The following is a 23,069-nucleotide window of genomic DNA, read 5'->3' as shown; positions in this document are numbered from 1 at the left end:
TATGATTTTTCAACGCCGATACCGATTATTGGAGGATCAAAAAAGCTGATACCGATTAAATCAGACAATTTTTTTTTTTAAATTTGTAATAATGACAATTACAACAGTGCTGAATGAACACTTATTTTAACTTAATATAATACATCAATAAAATCAATTTATCCTCAAGTAGATAATGAAACATGTTCAATTTGGTTTAAATAATGCAAAAACAAAGTGTTGGAGAAGAACGTAAAAGTGCAATATGTGCTATGTAAGAAAGCTATCATTTAAGTTCCTTGCTAAGAACTAATGAAAGCTGGTGGTTCCTTTTAACATGAGTCTTCAATATTCCAAGGTAAGAAGTTTTAGGTTGTAGTTATTATAGGACTATTTCCCTCTATATCATTTGTATTATATTAACCTTTGACTATTGGATGTTCTTATAGGTACTTTAGTATTGCCAGTGTAACAGTATAGCTTCCGTCCCTCTCCTCGCTCCTCCCTGGGCTCGAACCAGCAACACAATGACCACAGCCACCACATCGAAGCAGCGTTACCCATGCAGAGCAAGGGAAACAACCACCCCAAGGCTCAGAGCGAGTGAAGTTTGAAACGCTATTAGCGCGCGCTAACTAGCCAGCCATTTCACTTCGGTTACACCAGCCTCATCTCGGGAGTTGATAGGCTTGAAGTCAAACAGCGCAATGCTTGACGCACAACAAAGAGCTGCTGGCAAAACGCACGAAAGTGCTGTTTGAATGAATGTTTACGCGCCTGCTGGTGCCTACCACCGCTCAGTCAGATTATATGTAACACAGGACACGCTAGATAATATCATCAACCATGTGTAGTTAACTAGTGATTATGATTGATTGTTTTTTATAAGATAAGTTTAATGCTAGCTAGCAACTTACCTTGGTTTACTGCATTTGCGTAACAGGCAGTCTCCTTGTGAAGTGTAACGAGAGAGAGGCAGTTCGTTATTGCGTTGGACTAGTTAACTGTAAGGTTGCAAGATTGGATCCCCCGAGCTGACAAGGTGAAAATCTGTCTCTCTGCCCCTGAAAGAGGCAGTTAACCCAACATTTCTAGGCAGTCATTGAAAAAAGAATGTGTTCTTAACTGACTTGCCTAGTTAAATAAAGGTGTAAAAAAAAAAATGCTGGAATGCTTGAAACATGTAGGTATTACAGACTGGGTCCAAGAGAGATTGAAAATGTCAGTGAAGACACTTGCCAGCTGGTCAGCGCATGAATATGCGTCCTGGTAATCCATCTGGCCCTGTGGCCTTGTGAATGTTAACCTGTTTAAAGGGTTTACTCACATTGGCTACTGATCACACAGTTGTCCGTAACAGCTGGTGCTCTAATGCATGGTTCATTTTTGCTTGCCTCGAAGCATAGAAGGCATTTAGCTGGGTCACTTATTTAGACTGAGAAGTGCAGTCCTAACATTCTGACTAGAGGTATCACTGATCTACCTCTCTATAGACTGACTAGAGGTGTCACTGATCTACCTCTCTATAGACTGACTAGAGGTGTCACTGATCTACCTCTCTATAGACTGACTAGAGGTATCACTGATCTACCTCTCTATAGACTGACTAGAGGCGTCACTGATCTACCTCTCTATAGACTGACTAGAGGCGTCACTGATCTACCTCTCTATAGACTGACTAGAGGTATCACTGATCTACCTCTCTATAGACTGACTAGAGGCGTCACTGATCTACCTCTCTATAGACTGACTAGAGGTATCACTGATCTACCTCTCTATAGACTGACTAGAGGCGTCACTGATCTACCTCTCTATAGACTGACTAGAGGCGTCACTGATCTACCTCTCTATAGACTGACTAGAGGTATCACTGATCTACCTCTCTATAGACTGACTAGAGGCGTCACTGATCTACCTCTCTATAGACTGACTAGAGGCGTCACTGATCTACCTCTCTATAGACTGACTAGAGGCGTCACTGATCTACCTCTCTATAGACTGACTAGAGGTGTCACTGATCTACCTCTCTATAGACTGACTAGAGGTGTCACTGATCTACCTCTCTATAGACTGACTAGAGGCGTCACTGATCTACCTCTCTATAGACTGACTAGAGGTGTCACTGATCTACCTCTCTATAGACTGACTAGAGGCGTCACTGATCTACCTCTCTATAGACTGACTAGAGGTATCACTGATCTACCTCTCTATAGACTGACTAGAGGTATCACTGATCTACCTCTCTATAGACTGACTAGAGGTGTCACTGATCTACCTCTCTATAGACTGACTAGAGGCGTCACTGATCTACCTCTCTATAGACTGACTAGAGGCGTCACTGATCTACCTCTCTATAGACTGACTAGAGGTGTCACTGATCTACCTCTCTATAGACTGACTAGAGGTGTCACTGATCTACCTCTCTATAGACTGACTAGAGGTATCACTGATCTACCTCTCTATAGACTGACTAGAGGTATCACTGATCTACCTCTCTATAGACTGACTAGAGGTGTCACTGATCTACCTCTCTATAGACTGACTAGAGGTGTCACTGATCTACCTCTCTATAGACTGACTAGAGGTGTCACTGATCTACCTCTCTATAGACTGACTAGAGGCGTCACTGATCTACCTCTCTATAGACTGACTAGAGGTGTCACTGATCTACCTCTCTATAGACTGACTAGAGGTGTCACTGATCTACCTCTCTATAGACTGACTAGAGGCGTCACTGATCTACCTCTCTATAGACTGACTAGAGGTATCACTGATCTACCTCTCTATAGACTGACTAGAGGTATCACTGATCTACCTCTCTATAGACTGACTAGAGGTGTCACTGATCTACCTCTCTATAGACTGACTAGAGGCGTATACGTTGTAATTATATAATGTAAAACGTGTGTGTTGCAGGTTGATGGCGGTGAATGTATTCTCCATCTCTTCGGCTCTGGAGAACCTGAGTCGTCATGAGATGCTGTCCTGGGTCAACGACTCTCTACGGCTCACCTACACCAAGGTAGAACAACTGTGTTCAGGTAACACGCACATACATTTAAATTCATATATTCATTAACAATATATGCTAACTTATAAATGCCTCATGTTGATACAACTGTATAAATTAATCACAACCTAGTCCTAATAATTGATATGCTAACTTGTAAATGCTGTGTGTGTAGGTGCAGCGTATTGTCAGTTCATGGACATGTTGTTCCCTGGCTGTGTCCTGCTGAAGAAGGTGAAGTTCTCAGCAATGCTGGAACATGAGTTCATCAAAAACTTCAAGGTCCTACAGGCTTCCTTCAAGAGAATGGGTGTAGACAAGGTACACTAACAACCCCCCCCCAGGGTGCTACTGAGGGGACGACAGCTCATAATAATGTCTGGATAGGAGTTAATAGAATGGAACTCGTGTTTGATACCATTTTATCCCAGCCATTACCACTAGTCTGTCCTCTTCCATTCTATCCCAGCCATTACCACCAGTCTGTCCTCCTCCATTCTACCCAGCCATTACCACTAGTCTGTCCTCCTCCATTCTACCCAGCCAATCACCACTAGTCTGTCCTCCTCCATTCTACCCAGCCATTACCACTAGTCTGTCCTCCTCCATTCTACCCCAGCCATTACCACTAGTCTGTCCTCCTCCATTCTACCCCAGCCATTACCACTAGTCTGTCCTCCTCCAATCTACCCCAGCCATCACCACTAGTCTGTCCTCCTCCATTCTACCCCAGCCATTACAGCTAGTCTGTCCTCCTCCATTCTACCCCAGCCATCACCACTAGCAATGCAAATAGTCTAGGTAGCCATTTGTTTAGGTGTTCAGGAGTCTTATGGCTTGGGGGGTAGAAGCTGTTAAGAAGCCTCTTGGACCAAGTCTAGGCACTCCGGCACTGCTTGCCGTGCAGTAGTAGAGAGAACAGTCTATTACTGGGGTGGCTGGAGACTGACAATTTTTAGGGCCTTCCTCTGACACTGCCTGGTATAGAGGTCCTGGATGGCAGGAAGCTTGGCCCCAGTGATGTACTGGGCCGTACGCGCTACCCTCTGTAGTGCCTTGCAGATGGAGACTGAGCAGTTGCCATACCAGGCAGTGATGGAACCCGTCAGGATGCTCTTGATGGTGCAGCTGTAGAACCTTGTGAGGATCTGAAAACCCATGCCAAATCTTTTCAGTCTCCTGAGGGGGAATAGGTTTTGTCATGCCCTCTTCATGACTGTCTTGCTGTGCTTGGACCATGTTAGTTTGTTGGTGATGTGGACACCAAGGAACTTGAAGCTCTCAACCTGCTCCGCTGCAGCCCCGTCGATGAGAATGGGGGCGTGTTCTGTCCTCTTTTTCCTGTAGTCCACAATCATCTCTGATTGTCTCAACTCCTCTTCAGTGTATTCCAGCTCAAATGAATAGGGACTATGTTAGTATGTAAAATAAAATCTGTAGTCAATCATCTCCTTTGTCTTGATCACGTTGAGGGAGAGGTTCTTGTTCTGGCACCACACGGCCAGGTCTCTGACCTCCTCCCTATATGCTGTCTTGTCGTTGATCACTGTCGTGTCATCGGCAAACTTAATGATGGTGTTGGAGTCGTGCCTGGCCTTGCAGTCATGAGTGAACAGAGTGTACAAGAGGGGACTGAGCACGCACCCGAGGTTCCCCGTGTTGAGGATCAGTGGCGGGCGGATGTGTTGTTACCTACCCTTACCACCGGTGGGCGGCCCGTCAGGAAGTCCAGCAGCAATTGTTGTTATGATTTTCAACTTCAGCGCCAAGTATAGGCGCTTCTCGTTGTCGTCATCAACTCAACTACCCCCACAGATTATCAGAGGATGCTGATTGGTGCGGCCATACGGTGGAGGGAGAGGGAGGGGCTTAAACAGTTTGAATCGTGGCCAGACTGTATCCGTGTAGCCAAAACACAATGTACAGTTTGGAATGTTTTCAGACCCCTTTCCATTTTCCACATTTTGTTACGTTACAACCTTTTTCTAAAATGGATAAAATATTTTTTTCTCCTCAATCTACACAATACCCCAGAATGACAAAGCAAAAACACGTTTTTGAGAAATGTTTGCAAAAAATAAAAAGAAAAATACCTTATTTATGTAAGTATTCAGACCCTTTCCTATGAGACTCGAAATTGAGCTCAGGTGCATCCTGTTTCCATTGATCATCCTTGAGATGTTTCTACAATCAATTGATTGGACATGATTTGGAAAGGCACACACCTGTCAATATTAGGTCTCACAGTTGACAGTGCATGTCAGAGCAAAAATCAAGCCTTGATGTCGAAGGAATTGTCTGTAGAGCTCCGAGACAGGATTGAGGCACAGATCTGGGGAATGGTACTGAAACATTTCTGCAGCGTTGAAGGTCCCCAAGAACACAGTGGCCTCCATCATTCTTAAATGGAAGAAGTTTGGAACCACCAAGACTCTTCATAGAGCTGGCCGCCCGGCCACACTGAGCAATCGGGGGAGAAGGGCTTGGGGACCTCCCTGACCAAGAACCCGATGGACACTGACAGAGTCCTAAAGTTCCTCTGTGGAGATGGGAGAACCTTCCAGAAGGACAACCATCTCTGCAGCACTCCACCAATCAGGCCTTTAAGGTAGAGTGGCCAGACGGAATCCACTCCTCAGGAAAAGGCACAAGACAGCCCGCTTGGAGTTTGCCTAAAGGCACCTAAACGACTCTCAGAAACAAGATTGAACTCTTTGGCCTGAATGCCAAGCGTCATGTCTGGAGGAAACCTGGCACCATCCCTACGGTGAAGCAGCATCATGCTCTATGGATGTTGTTCAGCGGCAGGGTCTGGGAGACTAGTGAAGCATGGTGGTGGCAGCATCATGCTGTGGGGATGTTGTTCAGCGGCAGGGTCTGGGAGACTAGTGAAGCATGGTGGTGGCAGCATCATGCTGTGGGGATGTTGTTCAGGGACTGGGAGACTAGTGAAGCATGGTGGTGGCATCATCATGCTGTATGGATGTTGTTCAGCGGCAGGGACTGGGAGACTAGTGAAGCATGGTGGTGGCAGCATCATGCTGTATGGATGTTGTTCAGGGACTGGGAGACTAGTGAAGCATGGTGGTGGCAGCATCATGCTGTGGGGATGTTGTTCAGCGGCAGGGACTGGGAGACTAGTGAAGCATGGTGGTGGCAGCATCATGCTGTGGGGATGTTGTTCAGGGACTGGGAGACTAGTGAAGCATGGTGGTGGCAGCATCATGCTGTGGGGATGTTGTTCAGCGGCAGGGACTGGCAGAGCATAGTACAGAGATCCTTGATGAAAACCTGCTCCAGAGCGCTCAGGATCTCAGACTGGAGGTGAAGGTTCACCTTCCAACAGGACAACGACCCTAAGCACACAGCCAAAACAACACAGGAGTGGCTTCGGGACAAGTCTCTGAATGTCCGGACTTAAACTTGATCGAACATCTCTGGAGAGACCTGGAAATATCTGTGCAGCGGTTAATAAAGTATCTCAATTCAATTCAAGGGCTTTATTGGCATGTGAAACATGTGTTAACATTGCCAAAGCAAGTGAGGTAGATAATATATAAAGTGAATATATAAAGTGAAATAAACAATAAAAGTTAACAGTAAACATTACACATACAGAAGTTTCAAAACAATAAAGACATTACAAATGTCATATATATATATATATATATATAGTGTTTTAACAATGTACAAATGGTTAAAGGACACAAGATAAAATAAATAAGCATAAATATGGGTTGTATTTACAATGGTGTGTGTTCTTCACTGGTTGCCCTTTTCCTGTGGCAACAGGTCACAAATCTTGCTGCTGTAATGGCACACTGTGGAATTTCACCCAGTAGATATGGGAGTTTATCAAAATTGGATTTGTTTTCGAATTCTTTGTGGATCTGTGTAATCTGAGGGAAATATGTCTCTCTAATATGGTCATACATTGGGCAGGAGGTTAGGAAGTGCAGCTCAGTTTCCACCTCATTTTGTGGGCAGTGAGCACATAGGCCGCCGTAGGCAGACATGGCTTTCTCAATAGCAAGGCTATGCTCACTGAGTCTGTACATAGTCAAAGCTTTCCTTAATTTTGGGTCAGGTATTCTGCCGCTGTGTACTCTCTGTGTAGGGCCAAATAGCATTCTAGTTTGCTCGGTTTTTTTGTTAATTCTTTCCAATGTGTCAAGTAATTATCTTTTTGTTTTCTTATGATTTGATTGGGTCTAATATCTCTCTGTCTCAGATCATTCCAGTAGAGAGCATGGTGAAGGGTTAATAAAGTATCTCTCTGTCTCAGATCATCCCAGTAGAGAGGCTGGTGAAGGGGAGGTTTCAGGATAACTTTGAGTTCATCCAGTGGTTTAAGAAGTTTTTTGATGCCAACTACGATGGGAAGGAGTATGACCCTGTGGCCACACGCCAGGGGCAGGAGGGCGCCCCCTCACCCAACCCAGGTACAAACACACCCTCTTATCATATCACCTCCTCTGCTACATCATCATCCCCTCAACCAGCCCAGGTACACACCTCCTCTGCTACATCATCATGTCCTCACCCAACCCAGGTACACACCTCCTCTGCTACATCATCATGTCCTCACCTAACCCAGGTATACACCTCCTCTGCTACATCATCATGTCCTCACCCAACCCAGGTACACACCTCCTCTGCTACATCATCATGTCCTCACCCAACCCAGGTACACACCTCCTCTGCTACATCATCATGTCCTCACCCAACCCAGGTACACACCTCCTCTGCTACATCATCATGTCCTCACCCAACCCAGGTATACACCTCCTCTGCTACATCATCATGTCCTCACCCAACCCAGGTACACACCTCCTCTGCTACATCATCATGTCCTCACCCAACCCAGGTACACACCTCCTCTGCTACATCATCATGTCCTCACCCAACCCAGGTACACACCTCCTCTGCTACATCATCATGTCCTCACCCAACCCAGGTACACACCTCCTCTGCTACATCATCATGTCCTCACCCAACCCAGGTACACACCTCCTCTGCTACATCATCATGTCCTCACCCAACCCAGGTACACACCTCCTCTGCTACATCATCATGTCCTCACCCAACCCAGGTACACACCTCCTTTCCTACATCATCATGTCCTCACCGCTCCTCAAACTGCTCCTCACCAGGTCATCTCATTTCCACAAACCCAAATGACCCTCCTCTTCCTCTACCCCATGTAAAAGTGATCCATCCTGCCTGTGTTCATGTGCTTTGACTTGGTTTTCTCCCTCTACGGTATAAATCATTAACCAATTAAGATTGGTTGTGTGTCCAGGCCCCCAGAGGACGTCTCCCACGGCGACCAAGACATTCCACGCCTCCCCGAGGCCGATACAGTCCGCCCCCATCCGCAGGGCGAAGCCCACCAGAGCGTCAGACGCTGAGATACTAGAACTGAACCAGCAGGTACACACACACACACACACACACACACAGTGTAATACTGAAATACAAACATGAAAATAAGAATTCTTATCAAAGAAGTACCTAATTTATTCTCTATATATTTTTATTTCTAAATGTTTGATATACAGTGCCTTCGGGAAAGTGTTTTGTTACATCCTTATTCTAAAATGTATTTTAAAAATAAAAAAAATCCTCAATCTACACACAATACTCCATAATGGCAAAGCGAAAACTGTTTTTTAGAAAATGTATTAAAAATACAAAACAGAAATACCTTATTTACATAAATATTCAGACCCTTTACTATGAGACTTGAAATTGATCTCAGGTGCATCCTGTTTCCCATTGATCATCCTTGAGAGGTTTCTACAACTTTGTTGGAGTCCACCTGAGGTAAATTCAATTGATTGGACATGATTTGGAAAGGCACAGACCCGGAGTTGAACCCAATCGAACCTCTCTGGAGAGACCTGAAAATAGCTGTGCAGCAAAGTTCCCCATCCAACATGACAGTTTGAGAGGATTTGCAGAGAAGAATGGGAGAAACTCCCCAAATACAGATGTGCCAAACTTGTAGCATCATACCCAAGAAGACTCGATTCTGTAATCGCTGTCGAAGGTGCTTCAACAAATTGCTGAGTAAAGGGTCTGAATATTTATGTAACTGTGATATTTACTCTACCTACCTACCTCCTACCCCTCTCTTACCCCAATCTCCACCTACCGACCTCCTACCCCTCTCTCCAACCCTCCTACCCCTCTCTCCAACCCTCCTACCCCTCTCTCCAACCCTCCTACCCCTCTCTCCAACCCTCCTACCCCTCTCTCCAACCCTCCTACCCCTCTCTCCAACCCTCCTACCCCGCTCTCCAAACCTCCTACCCCTCTCTCCAAACCTCCTACCCCTCTCTCCAAACCTCCTACCCCTCTCTCCAAACCTCCTACCCCTCTCTCCAAACCTCCTACCCCTCTCTCCAAACCTCCTACCCCTCTCTCCAAACCTCCTACCCCTCTCTCCAAACCTCCTACCCCTCTCTCCAAACCTCCTACCCCTCTCTCCAAACCTCCTACCCCTCTCTCCAAACCTCCTACCCCTCTCTCCAAACCCTCCTACCCCTCTCTCCAAACCTCCTACCCCTCTCCAAACCTCCTACCCCCCTCTCCAAACCTCCTACCCCTCTCTCCAAACCTCCTACCCCTCTCTCCAAACCTCCTACCCCTCTCTCCACCTACCTACCTCCTACCCCTCCCCCACCCCTCCCTACCTCTCCTATCCCTCTCTCCACCTACCTACCTCTCCTACCCCTCTCTCCACCTACCTGCCTCTCCCTCCACCTACCTACCTGCCTCTCCCTCCACCTACCTACCTGCCTCTCCCTCCACCTACCTACCTCTCCTACCCCTCTCCACCTACCTCTCTCTCCACCTAACTCCCTCTCCACCTCTCCTACCCCTCTCTCCACCTCTCCTACCCTTCCTACCCCTCTCTCCACCTCTCCTACCCCTCCTACCCCTCTCTCCACCTCTCCTACCCCTCTCTCCGCCTACCTGCCTCTCCCTCCACCTACCTGCCCCTCCCTCCACCTACCTGCCTCTCCCTCCACCTACCTGCCTCTCCCTCCACCTACCTGCCTCTCCCTTTTTCTCATCATATGTGTGTGTGTGTATAGATGTTGGACCTGAAACTGACAGTGGATGGTCTTGAGAAGGAGAGAGATTTCTACTTCAGTAAGCTGAGAGATATCGAGCTGATCTGTCAGGAGAATGAGACCAACACCAGCCCAACACTCTCCAAGATCATGGATATACTGTACGCTACTGAGGTAGGACAGACGCATACAGACTATATGCTGGTGGTAGTGGCATTGGAGGGCCAGTAGAGGGCAGTGTACCTGTGATTGCAGTCTGTCCTGTTCCATCACACAACTATTATTAATCTTCTAATCAATAGAAGGAGAATTAATCATAATTTATTAACTTTAATAGTGATTGTTTGTTATTAAAGGGGAAGATCAGTATATTAGGAACCATTGAACATCAAGTTGCAAAATAGTATACTTCCCCTTTAAGTGTATGATGCTTGCTAGGTTACCAGCTCGGTACCAGCTGTCCTTCAGCTGAGACTTCCCGTAGTCACCAGACATCCCAGGGCATTGACTAGGTCTTAACCCTGGGGCTATGGCTAAACTCCCACCCCAAACCATTACAACCATGGCTGTGGTGGTCATGACATTTGGTCAACCGGTGATTGTCAAGCAAGTAACTGGCGTCTTCATGGTAATTGACCATTAACACATTCAGCATTTCCTGGCTTCCACATATCCTACAAGACACTGATGCAGACCGTTGGAACATCTACACTTTAAAAAGTCTAATAAATCCATGTAATATAGTCTACCTACACCATCACAATAAATCCATGTAATATAGTCTACCTACACCATCACAATAAATCCATGTAATATAGTCTACCTACACCATCACAATAAATCCATGTAATATAGTCTACCTACACCGTCACAATAAATCCATGTAATATAGTCTACCTACACCATCACAAATCCATGTAATATAGTCTACCTACACCGTCACAATAAATCCATGTAATATAGTCTACACCTACACCATCACAATAAATCCATGTAATATAGTCTACACCAACACAATAAATCCATGTAATATAGTCTACCTACACCATCACAATAAATCCATGTTATATAGTCTACACCATCACAATAAATCCATGTAATATAGTCTACCTACACCATCACAATAAATCCATGTAATATAGTCTACCTACACCATCACAATAAATCCATGTAATATAGTCTACCTACACCATCACAATAAATCCATGTTATATAGTCTACACCATCACAATAAATCCATGTAATATAGTCTACACCATCACAATAAATCCATGTAATATAGTCTACACCATCACAATAAATCCATGTAATATAGTCTACCTACACCATCACAATAAATCCATGTAATATAGTCTACCTACACCATCACAATAAATCCATGTAATATAGTCTACCAACACCATCACAATAAATCCATGTAATATAGTCTACCTACACCATCACAATAAATCCATGTAATATAGTCTACACCATCACAATAAATCCATGTAATATAGTCTACCTACAACATCACAATAAATCCATGTAATATAGTCTACCAACACCATCACAATAAATCCATGTAATATAGTCTACACCATCACAATAAATCCATGTAATATAGTCTACACCATCACAATAAATCCATGTAATATAGTCTACCTACACCATCACAATAAATCCATGTAATATAGTCTACCTACACCATCACAATAATTCCATGTAATATAGTCTACCTACACCATCACAATAAATCCATGTAATATAGTCTACACCATCACAACAAATCCATGTAATATAGTCTACCTACACCATCACAATAAATCCATGTAATATAGTCTACCTACACCATCACAATAAATCCATGTAATATAGTCTACCTACACCATCACAATACATCCATGTAATATAGTCTACCTACACCATCACAATAAATCCATGTAATATAGTCTACCTACACCATCACAATAAATCCATGTAATATAGCCTACCTACACCATCACAATAAATCCATGTAATATAGTCTACACCATCACAATAAATCCATGTAATATAGTCTACCTACACCATCACAATAAATCCATGTAATATAGTCTACCTACACCATCACAATACATCCATGTAATATAGTCTACCTACACCATCACAATAAATCCATGTAATATAGTCTACCTACACCATCACAATAAATCCATGTAATATAGCCTACCTACACCATCACAATACATCCATGTAATATAGTCTACCTACACCATCACAATACATCCATGTAATATAGCCTACCTACACCATCACAATAAATTAATGTAATATAGTCTACCTACACCATCACAATAAATCCATGTAATATAGTCTACACCATCACAATAAATCCATGTAATATAGTCTCCCTACACCATCACAATAAATCCATATAATATAGTCTACCTACACCATCACAATAAATCCATGTAATATAGTCTACCAACACCATCACAATAAATCCATGTAATATAGTCTACCTACACCATCACAATAAATCCATGTAATATAGTCTACCTACACATCACAATAAATCCATGTAATATAGTCTACCTACACCATCACAATAAATCCATGTAATATAGTCTACCTACACCATCACAATAAATCCATGTAATATAGTCTACCTACACATCACAATAAATCCATGTAATATAGTCTACACCATCACAATAAATCCATGTAATATAGCCTACCTACACCATCACAATAAATCCATGTAATATAGTCTACCAACACCATCACAATAAATCCATGTAATATAGCCTACCTACACCATCACAATAAATCCATGTAATATAGTCTACCTACACCATCACAATAAATCCATGTAATATAGTCTCCCTACACCATCACAATAAATCCATATAATATAGTCTACCTACACCATCACAATAAATCCATGTAATATAGTCTACCAACACCATCACAATAAATCCATGTAATATAGCCTACCTACACCATCACAATAAATCCATGTAATATAGTCTACCTACACCATCACAATAAATCCATGTAATATAGCCTACCAACACCATCACAATAAATCCATGTAATATAGCCTACCTACACCATCACAATAAATCCATGTAATATAGTCTACCTACACCATCACAATAAATCCATGTAATATAGTCTACCTACACCATCACAATAAATCCATGTAATATAGTCTCCCTACACCATCACAATAAATCCATGTAATATAGTCTACCTACACCATCACAATAAATCCATGTAATATAGTCTACCTACACCATCACAATAAATCCATGTAATAGTCTACCTACACCATCACAATAAATCCATGTAATATAGCCTACCTACACCATCACAATAAATCCATGTAATAGTCTACACCATCACAATAAATCCATGTAATAGTCTACCTACACCATAACAATAAATCCATGTAATAGTCTACACCATCACAATAAATCCATGTAATAGTCTACCTACACCATAACAATAAATCCATGTAATATAGTCTCCCTACACCATCACAATAAATCCATGTAATAGTCTACACCATCACAATAAATCCATGTAATATAGTCTACCTACACCATCACAATAAATCCATGTAATATAGTCTACCTACACCTTCACAATAAATCCATGTAATATAGTCTACACCATCACAATAAATCCATGTAATATAGTCTACCTACACCATCACAATAAATCCATGTTATATAGTCTACCTACACCATCACAATAAATCCATGTAATATAGCCTACCTACACCATCACAATAAATCCATGTAATATAGTCTACCTACACCATCACAATAAATCCATGTAATATAGTCTCCCTACACCATCACAATAAATCCATGTAATAGTCTACCTACACCATCACAATAAATCCATGTAATATAGTCTACCTACACCATCACAATAAATCCATGTAATATAGTCTACCTACACCATCACAATAAATCCATGTAATATAGTCTACCTACACCATCACAATAAATCCATGTAATATAGTCTCCCTACACCATCACAATAAATCCATGTAATATAGTCTACCTACACCATCACAATAAATCCATGTAATATAGTCTACCTACACCATCACAATAAATCCATGTAATAGTCTACCTACACCATCACAATAAATCCATGTAATATAGCCTACCTACACCATCACAATAAATCCATGTAATAGTCTACACCATCACAATAAATCCATGTAATAGTCTACCTACACCATAACAATAAATCCATGTAATAGTCTACACCATCACAATAAATCCATGTAATAGTCTACCTACACCATAACAATAAATCCATGTAATATAGTCTCCCTACACCATCACAATAAATCCATGTAATAGTCTACACCATCACAATAAATCCATGTAATATAGTCTACACCATCACAATAAATCCATGTAATATAGCCTACCTACACCATCACAATAAATCCATGTAATATAGTCTACCAACACCATCACAATAAATCCATGTAATATAGCCTACCTACACCATCACAATAAATCCATGTAATATAGTCTACCTACACCATCACAATAAATCCATGTAATATAGTCTCCCTACACCATCACAATAAATCCATATAATATAGTCTACCTACACCATCACAATAAATCCATGTAATATAGTCTACCAACACCATCACAATAAATCCATGTAATATAGCCTACCTACACCATCACAATAAATCCATGTAATATAGTCTACCTACACCATCACAATAAATCCATGTAATATAGCCTACCAACACCATCACAATAAATCCATGTAATATAGCCTACCTACACCATCACAATAAATCCATGTAATATAGTCTACCTACACCATCACAATAAATCCATGTAATATAGTCTACCTACACCATCACAATAAATCCATGTAATATAGTCTCCCTACACCATCACAATAAATCCATGTAATATAGTCTACCTACACCATCACAATAAATCCATGTAATATAGTCTACCTACACCATCACAATAAATCCATGTAATAGTCTACCTACACCATCACAATAAATCCATGTAATATAGCCTACCTACACCATCACAATAAATCCATGTAATAGTCTACACCATCACAATAAATCCATGTAATAGTCTACCTACACCATAACAATAAATCCATGTAATAGTCTACACCATCACAATAAATCCATGTAATAGTCTACCTACACCATAACAATAAATCCATGTAATATAGTCTCCCTACACCATCACAATAAATCCATGTAATAGTCTACACCATCACAATAAATCCATGTAATATAGTCTACCTACACCATCACAATAAATCCATGTAATATAGTCTACCTACACCTTCACAATAAATCCATGTAATATAGTCTACACCATCACAATAAATCCATGTAATATAGTCTACCTACACCATCACAATAAATCCATGTTATATAGTCTACCTACACCATCACAATAAATCCATGTAATATAGCCTACCTACACCATCACAATAAATCCATGTAATATAGTCTACCTACACCATCACAATAAATCCATGTAATATAGTCTCCCTACACCATCACAATAAATCCATGTAATAGTCTACCTACACCATCACAATAAATCCATGTAATATAGTCTACCTACACCATCACAATAAATCCATGTAATATAGTCTACCAACACCATCACAATAAATCCATGTAATATAGTCTACCTACACCATCACAATAAATCCATGTAATATAGTCTACCTACACCATCACAATAAATCCATGTAATATAGTCTACCTACACCATCACAATAAATCCATGTAATATAGTCTACCTACACCATCACAATAAATCCATGTAATATAGTCTACCTACACCATCACAATAAATCCATGTAATATAGTCTACACCATCACAATAAATCCATGTAATATAGTCTACACCATCACAATAAATCCATGTAATATAGTCTCCCTACACCATCACAATAAATCCATGTAATAGTCTACACCATCACAATAAATCCATGTAATATAGTCTACACCATCACAATAAATCCATGTAATATAGCCTACCTACACCATCACAATAAATCCATGTAATATAGTCTACCAACACCATCACAATAAATCCATGTAATATAGTCTACCTACACCATCACAATAAATCCATGTAATATAGTCTACACCTTCACAATTTCTTCATATACGAGCAGCAATGCACACATGGCAGTAGGCGATAAGCGCGAATATACCAAAATGCAATAAATAAGCAGGAAAAACACCACTCTCAAAAGTGAGCGCAAATGCGATCATGCATGTAATGCTTTATTGTGGTGAAAGAGGAGGACCAAAATGTAGCGTGGTTATTTTGATACATGTTTAATAAAATAATAAACACGAACAATGCAAAACAATAAACATAACGTGAAAACCTAGACAGCCTATCTGGTGCAAACAAACAGAGACAGGAACAATCACCCACGAAACACTCAGAATATGGCTGCCTAAATATGGTTCCCAATCAGAGACAACGATAAACACCTGCCTCTGATTGAGAACCACTCCAGACAGCCATAGACTTTCCTAGAAAACCCCACAATCCCAATACCTACGAAAACCCCAAGACAAAACACACCACATAATAAACCCATGTTACACCCTGGCCTGACCAAAATAATAAAAACACAAAATACTAAGCCCAGGGTGTGGCAAAGGGTCATTTTTAATGGGGAAAATTATCTTCCCCAAACTTAACTCAAGTATGCCAGGTAGGTTCTGAGGTTATTTGGCCACATTAGTTGTGATACCAACCTTACTAAAACAAATAGGCCAGGCTACATGAGGTGTGCGACTGATTTAGTTGTAGGAACATTGCTGCTATAACAGCCTCCACTCTTCTGGGAAGGCTTTCCACTAGATGTTGGAACATTGCTGCTATAACAGCCTCCACTCTTCTGGGAAGGCTTTCCACTAGATGTTGGAACATTGCTGCTATAACAGCCTCCACTCTTCTGGGAAGGCTTTCCACTAGATGTTGGAACATTGCTGCTATAACAGCCTCCACTCTTCTGGGAAGGCTTTCCACTAGATGTTGGAACATTGCTGCTATAACAGCCTCCACTCTTCTGGGAAGGCTTTCCACTAGATGTTGGAACATTGCTGCTATAACAGCCTCCACTCTCCTGGGAAGGCTTTCCACTAGATGTTGGAACATTGCTGCTATAACAGCCTCCACTCTCCTGGGAAGGCTTTCCACTAGATGTTGGAACATTGCTGCTATAACAGCCTCCACTCTTCTGGGAAGGCTTTCCACTAGATGTAGGAACATTGCTGCTATAACAGCCTCCACTCTTCTGGGAAGGCTTTCCACTAGATGTTGGAACATTGCTGCTATAACAGCCTCCACTCTTCTGGGAAGGCTTTCCACTAGATGTTGGAACATTGCTGCTATAACAGCCTCCACTCTTCTGGGAAGACTTTCCACTAGATGTAGGAACATTTCTGCTATAACAGCCTCCACTCTTCTGGGAAGGCTTTCCACTAGATGTTGGAACATTGCTGCTACAACAGCCTCCACTCTTCTGGGAAGGCTTTCCACTAGATGTTGGAACATTGGGGCGGCAGGGTAGCCTAGTGGTTAGAGCGTTGGACTAGTAACCGGAAGGTTGTGAGTTCAAACCCCCGAGCTGACAAGGTACAAATCTGTCGTTCTGCCCCTGAACAGGCAGTTAACCCACTGTTCCCAGGCCGTCATTGAAAATAAGAATTTGTTCTTAACTGACTTGCCTGGTTAAATAAAGGTAAAATAAAAAACAAAAAATAAAAAAATAAAAATTGCTGCTGGGACTTGCTTTCATCCAGCCACAAGCATTAGTGAGGTCGAGTAAGGCACTTATCCAGAAGGTGGGAAGAAGAGGGTTAAGAGCATCTGCTAAATTACTAAAATGAGCACTGATGTTGGGCGATTAGGCCTGGCTCGCAGTTGGCATTCTAATTCAACCCAAAGGTGTTCAGTGGGGTTGAGGACAGAGCTCTGTGCAAGCCAAGCCAGTCAATCTTCCACACCGATTTCAACAAACAATTTCTGTTGGACCTCGCTTAGTGCACAGGGGCATTGTCATGCTGAAACAGGAAAGGGCCTTCCCCAAACTGTTGGAAGCACAGAATAGTCTGTCATTGTATGCTGTAGCATTACGATGTCCCTTCACTGAGGGGCCTAGCCCGAACCATGAAAAACAGCCCCAGACAATTATTCCTCCTCCACCAAACTTTAGTTGGCACTCTCCATTGGGGCAGGTAGCTTTCTCCTGGCATCCGCCAAACCCAGATTCGTCCATTGGACTGCCAGGTGGTGAAGCGTGATTATAACTCCAGAGAAAGCATTTCCACTGCTCCAGAGTCCAATGGCGATGAGCTGTACACCACTCCAGCCGTGGCATTTCACGGAGCTCCCGACGAACAGTTCTTGTGCTGACGTTGCTTCCAGAGGCAGTTTGGAACTTGGTAGTGAGTGTTGCAACCGAGAACAGATGATTTTGAATAGCTACGCGCTTCAACACTCAGCAGTCACGTTCTGTGAATTTGTGTGGCTTACCACTTCGTGGCTGAGCCGTTGTTGCTCCTAGACGTTTCCACTTCACAATAACATGACTTACAGTTGACAAGGGCAGCTAAAGCAGGGCAGACATTTGACAAACTGACTTGTTGCAAAGGTGGCATCCTAATTTAGGTGCCACATTGAAAGTCACTGAGCTCTTCAGTAAGGCCATTCTACTGTCAATGTTTGTCTGTGGAGATTGCATGTAGATGTGCTCGATTTTGTGTGACTGGAAGCCAAAACCACTAATTAAGTAAGTGTATATATATATATGCGTGTGTAAATATTCTTGATTTAATCTAGTCTTTACATATACTAAATAATGTGATATTAGTTTTGATTTAGAATGGAGCATTATCATGCACCTGTATCGAAACAGGGAAAAAATACATAATGTCATCTATACACGTAAATGGAGGACACTTTTCCCCTGGTTCATTTTCCTGCCAGCCAGGTAGGCTATACTCCTGTTGTAAAGATAAGCAATATGCTTAATATTAATACTAGGCCTACTAATAAATATAGTAGGCCTAGCCTATAGAAAGCTGATGGGATCCTCCTCTTTTTAATAGAGGCCATCACTTGGTTCTCTCACACAATTGCATATAGAAATGTTGTACAACATGAGCTCATGAAGTGTGTGATTAGATGGACAATAGAGTGCTGAGTACCAGGCACGTAGCAAGTTTGGTAGACTATTAATGACCAGCAGAGCTTGGAGGAGCCTAATTACTGTGACTAAATGATCTTGTGGAATTTGACTGTCCACCGGTGTGTTGGTAATACTGTCACCGTAACAGCCCTAACCATGGCTCACTTTCCAAATCTCCTCTCCCCCTCTCCTCTACCTGTAACTCTTCCCCAGGGCGAGGTTGACCTTCTCAGCCAACTTACCTGATAAATAAAGGTGAATAGAATGAATAACTACACACACCAGTCACACTTCTACATCCCCAGCTATCCCCTGACCTCTGTCTGACCTCTGTTTTAGGAGGCGTTATATCACTTTGTGGAGGCAGCGGATGAGGCGGCGCCACGTGGAACATTCCTCCGCTCTCTCCCCGGATCAGCGCTTCAAGATCCTACCTCTATTTTATTACTCTCAACCTCTTCCCTCTTCCTCCTGTCCCCCTCCTACCCCCTCCTCTCTCCCTCCTACTCCCTACTCCCCTCCAACCCCCCAGACATGTCAGGCTAACGCTGTACACTGAATCGGTATGGTTGGTGTTAGCAGGATGCTAGGCTAATGGCTAATGTAAATTAGTTAACAGGGTAGCACAGAGCAAGAATCTATAGCTCCCTCTACAGATCGAGGCAGGTAACACAAACTCACTAATCTCTGAACCCATAAAATTCTGTCATGATTGTCTCGGATGAGGGGAGACGAAACTCCCTCCACAGACTCACTGGTCCAGTTCAGTACCTACCATGTACATATGACCAGGGAGATCGTTGCGGAATTGGATGTTGGGAAATGCCTTCAGAACCGGCCACTGGGGCAACAGTGAGCGCTATTACCATCCAGTAGACTTGGTTTTACCTTGAGGACAGGGGTGGTTAACTAACTAAGTGTAACCCTTCATTTAAACATGTTGACGTTTGGCGCAATGGGACACCACAGCAGTGTCAGAAACACTGAAATTTGACATTTGGATAAACGATTAGTTCTGCAGTGAGACAGAGCTTGTTGCATATGACATATCAGTCCCTGCATTAACAATATGGACCAGTTGACCAGAACCATCCGAGTCCATTAGGACTCAGCAAAAACAATCAGAATGATCAAGAAGCCAACAATGCAGTGTGATTAGCTGAGGCCAGTAGGAAGCAGAGAACTGCTTCTGTTCAGTAGGGAGCAACATCCCAGGACATTCAGATAGAACCATACATTCTGCAGGTTTTAACCTCAATTTCCATTTTTGTTTTGAATGAGTTATTTAATGTTAGCTTGGAGTGGCTAACAGGTTAGCGTGAATCTATTACCCTGAGAAAGTTGAATAAAATGTATATGAGCAACACTACTCCACTGTATATACTAATGGGTGAATATTAATTTATTTGAAGTGTTTTTTTTAGCAGCTGTTTATGATTGAGTTTCTTCTTGTTAGAGGCGGGGCTTAAATAGCTATCAGGGTTGTCATGGCAGACCTGTGACTGACATGCATCGTTAGAGTTTTATTACAGAGGCTGAATAAACAGTGGGTTCAAAACCAGAAGGAACACGACTGGTCGACTCTTACTGTAGGAGTGCACACACACACACCTTACGTCTGACACACACAGGCCTAGGCATTGATTCAGTCCGTATCACTTATAGCGTGATTGAAATTTAAAGACAATGTACTTGCGTTCGCGGAAACCACATTCACAGTATAACCCTGTGTTGGCTCAATCAGACACCACATTCACAGTATAACCCTGTGTTGGCTCAATCGGACACCACATTCACAGTATAACCCTGTGTTGGCTCAATCAGACACCACATTCACAGTATAACCCTGTGTTGGCTCAATCGGACACCACATTCACAGTATAACCCTGTGTTGGCTCAATCGGACACCACATTCACAGTATAACCTCTGCCCTTTAAACAGAGAGGATGGGGAACGCTGTCAGCATGGCCCTTTAAACAGAGAGGTTGGGGAACGCTGTCAGCATGGCCCTTTAAACAGAGAGGTTGGGGAACGCTGTCAGCATGGCCCTTTAAACAGAGAGGTTGGGGAACGCTGTCAGCATGGCCCTTTAAACAGAGGGGTTGGGGAACGCTGTCAGCATGGCCCTTTAAACAGAGAGGTTGGGGAACGCTGTCAGCATGGCCCTTTAAACAGAGAGGTTGGGGAACGCTGTCAGCATGGCCCTTTAAACAGAGAGGTTGGGGAACGCTGTCAGCATGGCCCTTTAAACAGAGGGGTTGGGGAACGCTGTCAGCATGGCCCTTTAAACAGAGGGGTTGGGGAACGCTGTCAGCATGGCCACTGCCCTTTAAACAGAGGGGTTGGGGAACGCTGTCAGCATGGCCCTTTAAACAGAGGGGTTGGGGAACGCTGTCAGCATGGCCACTGCCCTTTAAACAGAGAGGTTGGGGAACGCTGTCAGCATGGCCACTGCCCTTTAAACAGAGGGGTTGGGGAACGCTGTCAGCATGGCCACTGCCCTTTAAACAGAGGGGTTGGGGAACGCTGTCAGCATGGCCCTTTAAACAGAGGGGATGGGGAACGCTGTCAGCATGGCCCTTTAAACAGAGGGGATGGGGAACGCTGTCAGCATGGCCCTTTAAACAGAGGGGATGGGGAACGCTGTCAGCATGGCCACTGCCCTTTAAACAGAGGGGTTGGGGAACGCTGTCAGCATGGCCCTTTAAACAGAGGGGTTGGGGAACACTGTCAGCATGGCCCTTTAAACAGAGAGGTTGGGGAACGCTATCAGCATGGCCACTGCCCTTTAAACAGAGGGGTTGGGGAACGCTGTCAGCATGGCCCTTTAAACAGAGAGGTTGGGGAACGCTGTCAGCATGGCCCTTTAAACAGAGGGGTTGGGGAACGCTGTCAGCATGGCCCTTTAAACAGAGGGGTTGGGGAACGCTGTCAGCATGGCCCTTTAAACAGAGGGGTTGGGGAACGCTGTCAGCATGGCCCTTTAAACAGAGGGGTTGGGGAACGCTGTCAGCATGGCCCTTTAAACAGAGGGGTTGGGGAACGCTGTCAGCATGGCCCTTTAAACAGAGGGGTTGGGGAACGCTGTCAACATGGCCCTTTAAACAGAGGGGATGGGGAACGCTGTCAGCATGGCCCTTTAAACAGAGGGGTTGGGGAACGCTGTCAGCATGGCCACTGCCCTTTAAACAGAGGGGTTGGGGAACGCTGTCAGCATGGCCCTTTAAACAGAGGGGTTGGGGAACGCTGTCAGCATGGCCCTTTAAACAGAGGGGTTGGGGAACACTGTCAGCATGGCCCTTTAAACAGAGAGGTTGGGGAACGCTGTCAGCATGGCCCTTTAAACAGAGGGGTTGGGGAACACTGTCAGCATGGCCCTTTAAACAGAGGGGTTGGGGAACACTGTCAGCATGGCCCTTTAAACAGAGAGGTTGGGGAACGCTGTCAGCATGGCCCTTTAAACAGAGGGGTTGGGGAACGCTGTCAGCATGGCCCTTTAAACAGAGGGGTTGGGGAACGCTGTCAGCATGGCCCTTTAAACAGAGAGGTTGGGGAACGCTGTCAGCATGGCCCTTTAAACAGAGAGGTTGGGGAACGCTGTCAGCATGGCCACTGCCCTTTAAACAGAGAGGTTGGGGAACGCTGTCAGCATGGCCACTGCCCTTTAAACAGAGGGGTTGGGGAACGCTGTCAGCATGGCCACTGCCCTTTAAACAGAGGGGTTGGGGAACGCTGTCAGCATGGCCCTTTAAACAGAGGGGATGGGAACGCTGTCAACATGGCCCTTTAA

The 23,069-nt window shown here is 43.5% G+C and overlaps 1 protein-coding gene across 16 annotated transcripts in view; it reads left to right on the top strand.

Annotated features, from left to right (window-relative positions):
- mapre3b (microtubule-associated protein, RP/EB family, member 3b) overlaps positions 1 to 20,846 on the top strand; it is a 35,090-nt gene extending 14,244 nt beyond the window's left edge. For 6 of the 16 annotated variants that reach the window (XM_090233367.1, XM_090233371.1, XM_090233372.1 and 3 more), the window contains 6 exons: positions 2,896 to 3,020; positions 3,165 to 3,310; positions 7,275 to 7,431; positions 8,292 to 8,422; positions 10,093 to 10,245; positions 19,618 to 20,846. In XM_090233367.1, coding sequence (XP_090089493.1) covers positions 2,896 to 3,020; positions 3,165 to 3,310; positions 7,275 to 7,431; positions 8,292 to 8,422; positions 10,093 to 10,245; positions 19,618 to 19,824 — 919 coding nt within the window. In that variant the 3' untranslated portion in view covers positions 19,825 to 20,846. The other 10 variants (XM_036976462.2, XM_036976460.2, XM_036976458.2 and 7 more) reach the window with 5 other exon arrangements.
- Positions 20,847 to 23,069: the final 2,223 nt, after the last annotated feature.

This window comes from Oncorhynchus mykiss, chromosome 4 (assembly GCF_057628025.1).
Source record: "Oncorhynchus mykiss isolate SJ-2025 chromosome 4, ASM5762802v1, whole genome shotgun sequence".
Lineage (NCBI taxonomy): Eukaryota > Metazoa > Chordata > Actinopteri > Salmoniformes > Salmonidae > Oncorhynchus > Oncorhynchus mykiss.
The sequence above is the reverse complement of the archived record's forward strand: the minus strand, read 5'-3'. Positions and strand labels throughout refer to the sequence as shown.